Source organism: Psammomys obesus, unplaced genomic scaffold (assembly GCF_907164565.1).
Source record: "Psammomys obesus unplaced genomic scaffold, mPsaObe1.curated_primary_1811, whole genome shotgun sequence".
Taxonomy (NCBI): Eukaryota; Metazoa; Chordata; class Mammalia; order Rodentia; family Muridae; genus Psammomys; species Psammomys obesus.
Window position 1 is genome coordinate 8,152,177 of NW_026596143.1, and position 14,665 is coordinate 8,166,841.

The window sequence follows — 14,665 nt, forward strand, 5'->3', positions numbered from 1 at the left end:
TGGGCACACACAGGAAAGAACATATTGTCATAAATTCAGAGGTGTCTATCAAGTGGGAAAAGAAGTGCCTGCATCTCGGGTTCTGTGACACTACTGTGTTGTGTTTGAATTGTTCAGTATGGGTTGAAGATGGAAATTTAAGGGCCGTGTGTTGTTTTTATTAAAATCAATCATCGTGAGACGTTATTTTAATCACAGTCAGCAGTGAAGAAGCAGAACGTCTCAGGGTGATGATTTTGAGTGATAGTTATGGCTGAGAACAGAGCTGTTACCCATCATATGTGAGATGCTTGCTGCCAAATGCAATGAGCAAGATGAGATGATACCCCTAGTCAGAAAGCAAAGGCAAGAGGAAGTCTCCTAGGAGTCCTTTTATAAATACATAAAGACATTTATAGATCAGTGTTCATTTGTCACTTAATAAAGTTTTTTAAGCATCTTAGGTTATTTATTTATGTTTGCCATTAAAAAAGAGAAGTTTGTGATGCTGACCTCAAAGTCTGAGAATTTCCTACATTTTTGTCATAAGTGGGTTTCCTTTGCCTCAAGTGACAGGATATTTCTTTAACCCTGGAATAGTTTCTGGTGGGCCCATGTTGATCTGCATTTGCAGAGCATATTTATGCCTGGCAGCATGAAGTTCAGAGCTGTGTGGAGCTTTTTAACCTTTTCATTCTCCTAGTATTTATTAAACACGCACAGAGAGACACACACACTCACACATTCTTTATTGACACTGACATATAGTTATTCAGAAGGGGAAACAGCCAACTTGCAAAGAAAAAAAAAAAAGAAACAAAAACAAAAACACAGACATTCCATGATAGAGAGACTTCAGGCCATCAATGCTTCCAACTTGTAAAATGCGGAGTCTCAAATTATTTTCCCATTTAAATCTTGTAATTCTTTGGGCACCATGCCTCCCTAGACAGTTTTAGTGCATTCAAACATTCAAAGTGACAGCAGCATCTTTCAGGGCCCCAACCTTTTCCCCCGTTCAGTTTGGCACATTCAACAGATTCCTAGCTAGAAGATTCTTGAATCAGTGTAGTGCTGATGACGTTCAAGGCCTAAGTGCCTTTGCTCTCCCGGAGGCAGTATTCAAAGTTTCTGTCCTAGATCAAATGTCAGGGTGTTATTAAAACAAGTTCCGATAACCAGGTGAATTCCTGTATGTTAATCTATATGGGTTAGAAAGGCCACTTTGCACCTTGTCTAATGCAAGTCATTCAGTCCAAAGTCACTATTAAATTTAATGCTTGAAGATTTTTTTTAAATGAATGAAAGGTTAATTTTCTGTAGGCTCTTTAACAATAATTCCAAAACCAGGGACATAGAAAGAATACACTGAGCAGAAGACGACTAGGGGTCAGGTACACATAGACCTCTCAGGATGCAACTGCACTGGTAGAGCCAAAGGGCCTTAGGTTGCAAGGACTCCAATACACTTTAGTATTAGCATGGATTGGAATCCAGGGAGGCTGTGAACACGTATAAGTAATTGACTTCTGTAATTGAGCTTAGTTTGAGAGGGTCTTGGGAGGCTGAGAAACAGTTTCATTTTCCCAGTGTCAGGAGGCTTGCCAACCAAGTCTTCATTTCCACTTCATTTTTCTAACCCAGAATTACTTTCCACACCGTCCTTCATTTCTTTCCACCTTTCCACCATCCTTTCCCACTAATCTTTGCCCATGTCATGGCCAAGTTCCTCGTATTGAATGATTATTTTGCTGGGTTTAATGGTCATGCGTGTTTGTTCCAGGCATTAGATCAAAGCTCTTAGTGGTGGGTTTGTGGTCAGACTGCTTGAACCTAATGTATGTCATTGTATGTATGGATAGCAGAGAAACAGTATTCATTAAGGGCTTAATGTTTAGAAAATAGCTGGACCTCTCTCTCTTTCTCTAACTCTCTCTGGTTATCTCAGAGAGCCATTGTAGAAACAGAAAATCATACTATTCCTGATATCTGTTCTCTTCTTCAACCACTAAGTTTCCTTGTCATCTTTCAGCCCAAAGTGTGGAAAACTGGAGGCGCCATTACTCTCTATTTGTCTTTTTCTACAAATTGACAGTCTAGGAATTTATCTATTGTAATTGACATACATTCCAAATGCCATCCTGTTTTCTTCTGGGAGATCGAATTTCCAAGAAACTACAAGTGTGAGAGAGAGGTCCAAAAACATCTGCCTGTCAGATAGCAGCAGCTATATTACAGGTTGTTCTTAAACAGAGTGAGTTGGTTCTGTGTCCTGAGCTGTGGGACTAGGCCTGTGTTTAACAGGATCACATCAGGTTCTGACCAGGTACTGGAGCACTACATCACACAGAATGTCATACAACTTCTGCAGTAGAGGAGGGAAGAGCAATCAGGAGCACCCACTGACTTTGGTTCACAGGAAAACCTCTACCCATGATGCTAGCATTTCCAAGTAACTCATCTTTCCATGTTTTCTTCCCAAGACTCAAGATTACCATAATTAGGAATCCACTACTACTGCCTTCCGCTTCTTTCCTTGCCCTCCTGGGAAGGTGACCAAACAGCCCTGACTCTTAATAGGTCACTGAGACCTCAAGCCTCTTCATTATAAATTCCTTTTTCCATTGTTGGCTCTGGGTTGAAAAGCTATGATAAGCTCTGTGGCAGCAATTATTTATTTATATAGAACCAATAAAACACAAAGTCAGGTTGTCATGTCCCTGGGATAAAGACAGCTGTCTTTGTAGCATGTTATGAATCTTCTAGAAGTCAGTGTCTGTCTCCTGCTAGGATATGATTTACATTCTCTCCATCTGCTAGGAACCTAATTATAATGGGAACCAGAATGAAAACATTTCCGGAATTCTTTAACCGCGCATAACTTTGCTACACTTTGTCCTCTGCACAGTTTCTGTGCAATTTCTCTCAGCTCAGTGAGCATTGTTGGTGATTTGTTTTTGATTTGTTTTTGTTTTGTTTTGGGGTAGAGGGTGGGTTTTTCCTCCCCCCCCTTTCTTTTTTGGGATAAATGAAAGCAACAACAATTGCCCTGAAAACACACTAATCACAGAGCTTCCAGTTCTATTATTTTTAACTGTTTTGTTGAGCACTATTGGCAGCTGCTATTGAATTCAACAATAAAAACCTATTCTTTCAGTCCTGTCTTAAAAACAGATTTAAGTGTTTTGATTGCTTACAATGGCATGAAGAGACAGAAGAGAAGATATTTTTATGCTGATTCTCATGCCTTTCTACAAGGAAGACTATTTCTGCAGAGGGTATTTATCTTCTACATTCCAGTGTCTGGGGAGAAAATACAGGAAACTTAGCAAGTATTATCAGAGGAGGCATTTTCAAGTAAGTGGCCAGTACCATAGTTTAAGAAAGTGTAAATATTACCAAGGATCCCACAGCAGAAAATGTAGATTTTTTTGAGGTGATAGATCTTGAACTGGACACTGTATAACCCTGGAAGCCAAGTGCTTAAATTATCCTATAATGTAAAACCCAACCATTAACCTCACAGCCCCATGCTGTAACTGGTTCCTCTGAAGGAGACATATACAAAGGAACTACAGAGATCAACTGGTTTAAAGAAGAGATTTTATTGGAGAGATTATAAGAATGAGAATATAGAGAATGGGGACAGGGCGTAAGATGATTGAAGCCTGGAAAGATGAAGCAGGAGGCTTGATTTATAATGTGAGATATTGGAGGTCTGCTGTGAACCACCAAGCACAGGGATCATGGGATAAGGCTCAGCTCCTAGGTAATGATCACATCAGTGTCCCTCATAATTCCTTAGGGTTTTGTGGCTGTGAAGAGACATCATGATCGTGGCAACTCATTTTTTTTTATTTTTTTTAACTTTTATTAATTATACTTTATTCATTTTGTATCCCCCCCATAAGCCCCTCCCTCCTCCCCTCCCGGTTCCACCCTCCCACCCTTTCTGCATGCATGCCCCTCCCCGAGTCCACTGATAGGGGAAGTCCTCCTCTCCTTCTTTCTGATCTTAGTCTATCAGTTCTCATGAGAAGTGGCTGCATTGTCAGGGTTCTAGGTTATCTCCATGAATAGTCCTTGGTTGGAGTATGAGTCTCTGGGAAGTTCCCTGTGTTCAAATTTTCTTGTTCTGTTGCTCTCCTTGTGGAGTTCCTGTCCTCTCCAGCTCTTACTATTTCCCACTTCTTATATAAAATTCCATTCACTCTGCCCGACAGTTGGAAATCAGGCTCAGCATCTGCTTTGACAGTCTGCATGGCAGAGGCTTTCAGAGGCCCTCAGTGGCAGGTTCCAAGGTTGTTTCCTGTTTTTTTTTTTTTTTTTTTCTTCTGATGTCCATCCTCTTTGCCTTTCAGGATGTGGACTGAACATTTTACTTAGGGTCCTCTTTTTTGCTTAGTTTGTTTAGATGTACAGATTTTAGTGGGTTTATACTGTCTTATATGTCTATATGAGTGAGTATATGCCATGTGTGTCTTTTTGCTTCTGGGACAACTCACTCAGGATGATCCTTTCCAGGTCCCACCATTTACCTGCAAATTTCATGATTTCCTTATTTTTCATTGCTGAGTAATATGCCATTCACAGTTTCTGTAACCATTTTTCAGTTGAGGGGCATCTGGGCAGTTTCCAGCTTCTGGCTATTACAAATAAAGCTGCTACAAACATGGTTGAGCAAATGTCCTTTTTGTGTACTTGTGCCTCTTTTGAATATATACCTAGGAGTAGTATGGCTGGATCTTGAGGAAGCACTATTCCTAGTTGTCTGAGAAAGTGCCAGATTGATTTCCAGAGTGGTTATACAAGTTTACATTCCCAGCAGCAGTGGAGAAGGGTTCCCCTTTCTCCACAACCTCTCCAGCATGTGTTGTCACTTGAGTTTTTGATCTTGGCCATTCTGATGAGTGTAAGGTGAAATCTCAGGGTTGTTTTGATTCGCATTTCCCTAATGGCCAATGAGGTTGAGCATTTCTTTAAATGTGTCTCTGCCATTCGATATTCCTCTACAGAGAGTTCTCTGTTTAGCTCTGTTCCCCATTTTTTAAGTGGATTACTTGGTTTGCTGCTTTTCAGCTTATATATACTTCTTTATATATACGTTTTAGTTCTTTATATATACTGGATATGAGTCCTGTCAGGTAAAGGGTTGTTGAAGATTCTTTCCCAATCTGTAGGCAGTCGCTTTGTTTTGATGATGGTGTCCTTTGCTTTACAGAAGCTTTTTAGTTTCATGAGGTCCCATTTATTGATTGTTGCTCTTAGAGCCTGTGCTGTTGGTGTTCTGTTCATTAAGTTGTCTCCTGTACCAATGAGTTCTAGGTTCTTCCCAACTTTTTCTTCTAACTGATTTAATGCGTCTAGTTTTATGTTGAGGTCTTTAATCCACTTGGACTTTAGTTTTGTGCAGAGTGATAAGAATGGATCTATTTTCATTTTTCTACATGTAGACATCCAGTTAGACCAGCACCATTTGTTGAAGATGCTATCTTTTCTCCATTGTATGGTTTTGGCATCTTTGTCAAAAATCAGGTGTCCATAAGTGTGTGGGTTTATTTCTGGGTCTTCTGTTTGGTTCCATTGATCCACCATTCTGTTTCTATGCCAGTACCATGCAGTTTTTATAACTGTTGCTCTATAGTACAGCTTGAGATCAGGGATGGAGATACCTCCAGAAGATCTTTTATTGTAGAGGATTGTTTTAGCAATTCTGGGTTTCTTGTTATTCCATACGAAGTTGAGAATTTTTCTTTCCAAGTCTGTAAAGAATTGTGTTGGTAATTTGATGGGAATTGCATTAAATCTGTAGATTGCTTTTGGTAAGATGGCCATTTTTACTATGTTAATCCTGCCAAGCCATGAGCATGGGAGATCTTTCCATCTTCTCATATCTTCTTCTAATTCTTTCTTCAGAGACTTGAAATTTTTTTCATACAAGTCTTTGACTTGCTTGGTTAGGGTTACACCAAGGCACTTTATAGTCATTTGTGGCTATTGTGAAGGGTGTTGTTTCTCTAATTTCTTTGTCAGCCCTTTTGTCTTTTGTATACAGGAGTGCTACTGATTTTTTTGAGTTAATTTTGTAGTGGCAACTCTTATAAAGGACAACATTTAATTGGGTAACTTACAGTTTCAGATGTTTAGTCCATTATCCATGATGAGAAACGTGGTGTCATGCTGGCAGGTATGGTGCTGAGAAGGAAATGAGAGTTCTACATCTTGATCTGCAGGTGGCAGAAGGAGATTGTATGCTCCACTGGGTGTAGCTTGAGCATAGGAGACCTCATAGCCTGACCTCACAGTGACACACTTCCTCCATCCAGGCCACAGCCACTCCGAAAAGGCCACACCTCTTAATAGTGCCATGCCCTATGGGCCAGTCATGGAAACACATGAGTCTGTGGGGGCCATTTCTTCTCAAACCAATACACATAATGACTAGAAGTGAGTAACCATAATGCCGTTGTCTGTTGAATGCCAATATACTGATAATGGGGTTAGGAAGGTGTGCTGAACGACCCTGGAAGAGAGATAATAAAACTGTCTAAGAATTAAAGGTCACATAGCATTTGTGGAGTATCTCAGATCCACAGTGCCAGGGTCTTATGAGGAGGCAAGTACCAGAGATGTAGTTATTAGAGCCCTACAAAAGGAGATGACAGTTGGCCATGAGCAGGTAGATGGGACTGCATTTCCTGGACAGAGGCAGGGGTCTAGGAGGCTGAGGCATGAAGTAGGAGTAACGTGTGGATTTCAGGGTGGGAGAGAGCTCAGGAGGAGGAACTGTGAAATGCTATAAATTAATGTCACACCTGAGACCTCCTCTGATCCCTCTGTACATCTTTGCAGGAAAGTCTGCTGACTCTTCTTTGGCTCAGGATTAAGAACAAATACAAATAAAACAAAAGCCCTATATGATTCTTACATTCTTGTTAAAACGGATGATAACTGTGAAAGTTTGACTCTGTTCTCTTGTATTCTCCAAAGTTAGATATCTCCTCTTTAAGCATAGAACAATCTACAAGTCTAAAATCCATCTATTTTGATGGTTTCTCCAGAAAGTATCTGTTACTAAAATCCCTTCCCAGGGGGAGACATACACAGCACCCCCCCCCCTTCTAAGGTTCCAATGACAAACTGAAGGACTTCTACACCAACATCCACTCTTGGGAACCAGTGAGTATTTTTGGGGAGGTTTCTTACAGTGAGATGCTTATGACAGGAGTTTGGGTACCTCTCACCTACCTAGGTCACACCTGGGAAGTCCTAATCCATCAGAGATGAGGGTTTTCCCATAGTTGCATAGATAGAGCCCCTTCCTCTGTGTCTCCCTAAGCTTATATGCACTTGTTCCTCCCTGAGGCCACATGTAATTAAGACAGAGTTGTATATAGCTGATGAAAGGGAACAGATGGATACTTAGATGAGGGTCCCATGACCCTTCCTACTCCACTATGAGGGGGATGTTAACAGTGAAGAAGCCCAGCTGGGATGAACATTTTGCAGAGCTGAACATCCCAAGATGGCAGTTGCTTGGCTGGAAGAACAGTTACTCACAAAAGTATACCAAATTTAAATCTGTGTAACGCGCAGAGAAAATCAGGAAGCAAGTCATACAAACAAGTGTGAACATTAGAGCTTGGGAAAAAGTGGTTTCTCGAAGTGAATAATTATAGTCATGGCCTTGGTCTTATAACACACTACAGGCCTATCACCAGCCACACTTTAGAGTCTCTGGCTTCCAGACTCCACACATCTCTTGCCTCTTTTAAGTTTCAGTATTGCAGAAAATTCTATTTTTATCAATAAAGGAACAAATTAACAAGGTGATATACAGAGGAAATAAAAGTGATGATGAAGATTGTTAGAAGCTGGGCATATGTGGTCATTGACAACTCCCCACATTTGACTAGGAAGCATATAGAAGAAGAGGAGGAGAATGGAGAGAGAGAAAAAAAAGGAAGGAAGGAAGGCAGAAAGAAAGAAAAGAAAGAAAAAAGAAAACTGTAAAAAATGCCTTTGTCAGCATGATCGAGCTAGTATTAGGAAAAAGGAATAGTTCCCATTCTTATTTAGTAAAATCTATATTTTCCACTGAGTTGTACTGATCACTTGAGGATGGGACCAGACCTAAATTGCTAGTATATTTCACTTATGTAGTGTCTAGCCATTCCCACTTATCTTTCTCATGACCCTGCATAGGTGATTAGATATCTCTGTCTCTCTGAGTGCCAAGAATATGGTGTCTCTCTCTGGGCTGTATGCAGTTTTATCACATACACTGGCAATGAGTGTCCCTATAAAAGTTTACATGAGTCTGTGTTTAGGCCAGTCAATTTCTCAGCATAATTTTCACTAAAATGAGAAGGTAGCCTTCTACTCCAGGCTTATCTAGGAGGATGGACTACAGAAGCCTTCTAAGGAGGATAATATTTAGTGTGTGGGGGAGAGTTAAGTTTTAATGGTATTTTAATTGTGTGTGTGTGTGTGTGTGTGTTTGTGTGTGTGTGTGCTCGCACGTGTGTGTGTCATTGAGTGAAATCTGAGCTCTTGCAGCATGGCTTAGGAATTTAAATGTTATCAATTGGAAATAGATATTAATTACTTCTGTGCTGCCTGGCATATGCTGAAACATTATTTCTACAATTCCACCAAGCTCATTTACGCAATTATATTTGCTATGATCATCATCATCATCATAATTACTGTGATTAAGTCTCTCCTGTTCTGGTTCCTCTCTAAGCGGGGCTCTGTCTCTCATGCCCTCTTCTCCCCTTTCCCCGCCGCCCCCTCTACAGGAGGTCCCCTTCTCCCGCGTGTGGAGCAGCAACCGGCAGCCCTTGCACTGTGCCTTCTCCCTGGAGCGCTACACGCCCACCACCACCCAGCTGTCCTGCAAAATCTGCATTCGGCAGCTCAAAGGCCATGAACAGATCCTGCAAGTGCAGACATCCATCCTAGAGGTAAATCCGGCATGCAGTTCCTTTGAGTCCCCTTAAGGGACTGTGGGAATAGCAATCCAGTCGCAAACCCTTGCAGGCTGCCCAGCTTTTCAGGTTCTTAGGACTTTGTCATGTAGATTCTTCACTCTCCTTACCAATGAGGAAAAACACGCTTTCTCAGGCTCAGAAATGAACCAATCTTCCCAATGGACAGGGAACCTCAGTCTTTCTGAGACGCCAATCAAGGCTCGATAGATGGACTTTGGGGGAAGGAGCAGGTACAGGGATCCTTCTACAACAGAAAGCAATTTTCTAATTCACAGCATGCCTGTGATAGCTGCCGACATATGTCCAGGGTGGACTGACATGGCAGTTGAGACTCAGGTGGCTACTGGGTTATTGTTCACCTGATTCCTGATAGTGTTTTAGAGGACAGTCATCTTGTGTACTTCATCTTTGGAGCCCCTCCCCACCAACTCCCATTTTTACCCCCGTATCTTTTTGTTTGTTTGTTTTGTGACCCACTGATTTTAACATATATTTATCAGCATATAAATACGAATGGTATATTAATTATCTAATTCTTGTCTGAAAATTTAACACGTCTATATGCGTTAAACTCAATTTCAAATGTCTCTCGCTTTGAATACGTGTAACTGTAAAGCATTATCACTTCTTTGCATTTTCATTTCAACTCATTGTTTATGCAAAGTGAGTGTTGCTAATTCCCCAAATAGTTTTTCTGAAGACTGGATAGCTTTCCCAAGGATCATGTCTTACAATTGATAGTTGCCTTAACTGTTGTGTATGTGAACTATTTGCATTAATTATTTTTTATAATAATTAATTAATTATAATTATAATTAATTATAATTAATTATGCTAAAGGAGCCTTCATGGGGAAAGTACATCTAGAAATCTGGACAAGGTATTTTGAGAACCTCTTTCTTGAACAGTCCTGGCATATTTAATTCAATACATTTCAAGATAAAATATAAACATTATAGGAAACTTGCTGAAACCCTTTAATACAGTTCCTCATGTTGTGTCAACCCCCAACCATAAAATTATTTTATTTCTACTTTATTACTGTAATTTTGCTACTGTTATGAATCATGATATAAATATCTGATATTCAGGATACCTTATATGCAGCACCCATAGGGGACTCGACCCAAAGGTTGAGAACCATTGAAACAATGCATTCTGGTTACTCTCACTTTCCGTACTCTCTCTTTGTACCCTCCTATCCATGTCTTTTTGCTTGTTTGCTTTGTAACCCACTGATTTTTAACCATCTTTGTGGCCACACTTTTGAAAATGTCTGTCTGAGCCTGATGGGTTCATTAGTGGAAACACAACTGAGAACAGTTGCATCTCTTGCCCACCAGAAACTGATAGCTCATCGGGCATCTCCCTGAGTCCCTGCCCCAGTCATGATTGGCAGTTGACGGAACAAGTCTTGTGCAGTCCCAGGGCAGGCAACTGCAGTGGCATGAGATATGTTTGCAATAGCTGTGCCATTTCATGGCCCTTCTCTCTGGTTTCCAGCCACTTACATTCTTTCAGCTCCCTGTGTGATAGCTCTGCCCTTTAGAGGGAGCAGTACAAATGCCCCATACATGGGTGGGCACTCATCTCCCCCCCATATCCTCAACACCATGAATGGGCACAAGTCTGCATTTACTACCATTCACCGCAAAGAAGCTTTCCTGATAAGTAGCATTTGTTACAGTTAGAAGCAGAAATAGTTAGAATGCAGTTTGTCTCCATGACAACTTGACTAAACAACAGTAATAAGTTCCCTCCCAGGGCCTATGACCTCCCAAGCCATGGACTTTTAAAATGAAAAACCAAAGAGAAAAATAAATATATAAATAAATAAAAAACTTTCAGGCACACCCATTCAAAGGCAGAGGAAAGGGACATCAGATCCTGATTGCCTGACATGTCTGTTAACAGGTCAAACTATTCTAGGTTAAAGACATCCAGACGCTGGTGGTCAACTTCTGCTATTAGAGGAAACGTATAGGAGGACAAAAGAGGGTTAACACACCCTAATACTTTTTGTTATTACTTACCTAAATTTGTGAAGTACATCAAAGAAAAATTAGCCAAGAAATCCAATCCTTCCTATCTTTGACTGTCAATCTTTTTTTCTAATGATTCAAAGTTTACAGTGACATTAAGCTATCAAGAAGATAGCATTGCAATATATTTGGATACTAGAAAACAAGTATCAAAATAAGATAAGAAATTTTTGTTGAGTGATAGTTATTGGCTCACAGGCTTCTGCCTTTAGATGCTTTACTGCTCTTTCGAGTCTGTCAAGGATTGGTTTATTAATTGCTTAAAGCGTTACTGCAGGAACTTGACCCATTCTCAGGGCATCTTAGGCCAGGATAATTCATTAGCATTCTCTATGTTAGAAGACAACTAATAATTTTTGACAGCCTCTATATTTCAGGCTCTGTGTCATTTGTTTTACATTCATCACATAACCATCACTGCTTTGTGGTTGAAAAATTACTGCACTTATAATTGTACATGATATAAAATCTCAAGGAAGGTGCTCTTCTTGTCTAAGGATAGTGAACTGATGAGATGGGGAACCACATTGCAAATTGAGAGACCTGACTTCAGACTCAAAGTCTCAACTTACATTACATTATTTTAGGACCCCAAATGAGCCTCACTATGACCCCATAATGCAAGTCTTCAATTTCAGAGCTCAGCCATTTGTGGAAAATATCTCAACACCAGTAATTTTGTTCTTAAGTACATAAATGGAGTGATAAAACAATTGAGAAATTCTTTTGTCTAAAAGAAAAGCAGAGCTTTGGCGATATCTTTGTCCTTAAAGTCCTTACTATACAAACATGATGTCTGAGATCAGTCCCCATAACCCACATAACACACACACACACACACACACACACACACACACACACACACACACAAAGTGTGATGCTATGTACTTCTAATCCCAGTTCTGGGGAGGCAGAGATACACAGATTTATGAAACTCACACCCCAACCACCCGACCTTCCTAGGTGAGCTCTAGGTCCATTGAGATACTATTTCAAAAACAAACAAACAAACAAATTATTAAACAAACAGAAGGACAAGCAAATAAAACCCACACATGAGGCAGATAATTCTTAAGACAGAACAATGCTCAAGGTTGTCCTATGGCCTTACCACACACACATTCTACACATGAGAGACTTTGGAATCATAGACCCAGTTTTAAAGACAGGTTTTATTTTCTATTCACCAGATTTCAAACACTGACTTTAGGGTTCAGGGAGTTTAGGAAGTTAGCCTCTATGGCTTATTGAATAAATGCAGTCACAAAAATATGGAACTTTTTTTTTCAGTGATAGATGTCATTGATTTTTTTTCTTAATCTTGTCCCTCAGATCCCTATGCATTTCAGCTCAGAGTTTTCATTCTTTGTCTTATTTGAGTAGGTTCGCTTAGTGTACCAACTTCCTATATTTGACAGAGTAATCATCATGTGTGTTTGAGGGCATGGATGTGTATTAAATGTCTAAGTCAGTAAAGGACACACCCATTAAGATATTTGATTCTATGTGATCAGCGTTACATCTGTCATTTCCCTTCACATCTTCAGTCTAAATGGTTTTCCAAGTAAATACGATGTTTGCAATGTGGCCAGAATTGTGTCAGTCTTTAGGAGCAGTGAATCCTCTCTCTTAGGTGCAATCCTGTTGAATTATATAATGATTACTGCCAACCAATGCTGTGTCAGATCAATACTCTCACCCATCTAAAGACTGTAGCCTGGAAGACTCTAAGGAATGGGAAGGAACCCTCACATAATTTATCCCATCATTTTTTAATATAATATTATTGAAGACAGTTTTGGGTAGAAATGACTTAAATGGGAATCTTGCATGTTACAATTTTCCCTTTAAGCAATTCTCTTATCTTTCCTCCAAAAGTGGTGGAAGTTGGGGGATAATTTGTCTGCTATAAAATAGAGTACTCGGAATCTCTCATTGATTTACAACTCCCTATGCTTGCCAGGTAGTAGCGGCTTATCTCAGATGTACAGAGCATGAAAATCTACTGTTCCTCTGCATATTTAATTTAAACAATCAGAGAATGTGATGTACCTACAGCATTCTTATTACTTGGCTCAGCTGTCTTTTAGAATACATCATAAATGTTACATAAAGTGTCATCCTGGTAGAGGGGGAAAATTTAAGTTTAGAAATTTTAAGAGTGAAATGGATCCACTTATTAAAGTGCAATAAAAGAAGTGCTTATTTTTAGATTCGACCTTATATATTTTATTCACCTTAAAAAACACACACACACACACACTTTCTCTCCTTCATTATTTAATGATTCAAGGTGGCTTTTCTTCTGCCCAGAGATTCTTGGGGGTTAAGCAATCCTAACTAGTCCTTTTACATAGTCTGAGATCTGGTCTGATTGTTTTGAATGCTCACTGTGAATCATGAGGACCCAATGTGGCGCCTACTCAGGTAGTTAAATTCCAGGGGAATTTATCTTTAACCCCTTCGCTGAGGAGGCAGAAACAGGAGGATCACTGGGGCTTGCTGTTCAGCATCTGGAACTGTGGTGCCCCAAGTTCAGTGAGAGACCAACCCTGTCTCAATGAATAAGGTGAGCAATTGAGGGAAATACCCAGAGTCTACCTTACTCCTGAACACTCAAGCGCACACACACATAGGCACACACACATGTACCCACAGACACACACACACTTCTTTCTTCACACTGAGAACAGTCTCACACATGCTCGCAAAGTACTCTATTGACCAAGACACATTCATAGGCCAAGGTTCTGTTATTCTGAACAATTCGAGTAACATGTAGTCATCCAAAGTAAATCTTGTATCTTGCAATTATTTAGCTTGTATTTTTTTTTTTTTCATTTTTAAGCCACCTTCCCCAAGGTTAATAAACTTTGGTTCCATTTCACACACAAGACTGCCTTGTTAACATGTATAAATGTAATTTTCTTTTCTTCCTCTTCTGGCTCCCCTCCTTCCTCTCTTACTTTCTGCTCTACTCTTGAAGTCAGAAAAATCTGTAAGGAAGCTATTCCTACTTGATATGCATTTTTAGAGGCTAACAGAAATTTTATAAACCATGATAAAAAATAATATCTACTTGTAACCTATTTTATGCAGTGAGAAGCCAGGTGGGTTTACTGTATAACCATCCAATATATCAGAGCAGAATTGTCCACTCTGCCTGAAATAAGGACCAATCTGCCCACAGTCTGGTCAGTCGATGGCTACAGTCCTTCAAGGCCAACTCAAACACTTCTTCCATGAAGACTCCCCTACATATAAATTTCCAAAGCACAGCGTTATTATCTATCATCCACACAGGATTGTTTTTTATTACCTCTCCACTCTGTATATTTCATATTTGTTTTGAAGCAGTAAAACGAGGGCTGGCGTAGTTACTAGGACATCCAACTTGTAGTTTCAAGTGCTTCACAAAGTACTTGGGTGGCTTTTACAAGCTTCCCCGCTGTCTGTTGAGCCTGTAAACATTGCAGGAGGTCTGATTAGGAAGCCTAGACAGAAGATTATATAGCACCCAGAGTTACAAGTCAGAACATATAGAGGCCTATTGCAAAGCAATTTAACAACTCCTGATCAAAACTAAACTACTTTTGTTACTAAACCACACCAAACACAAATGCTGAGTTTGTATAAGATTGTTCTGTGATA

General features: G+C 39.9%; 1 protein-coding gene across 4 annotated transcripts in view; it reads left to right on the top strand.

The window, feature by feature from the left end:
* Window positions 1-14,665, top strand: part of Unc5d (unc-5 netrin receptor D) — a 543,514-nt gene that overhangs the window by 510,643 nt on the left and 18,206 nt on the right. For all 4 annotated transcript variants that reach the window (XM_055593498.1, XM_055593499.1, XM_055593500.1 and 1 more), the window contains one exon: window positions 8,781-8,945. In XM_055593498.1, the coding sequence (XP_055449473.1) occupies window positions 8,781-8,945 (165 nt within the window). The remainder of the gene's footprint in view (window positions 1-8,780; window positions 8,946-14,665) is intronic.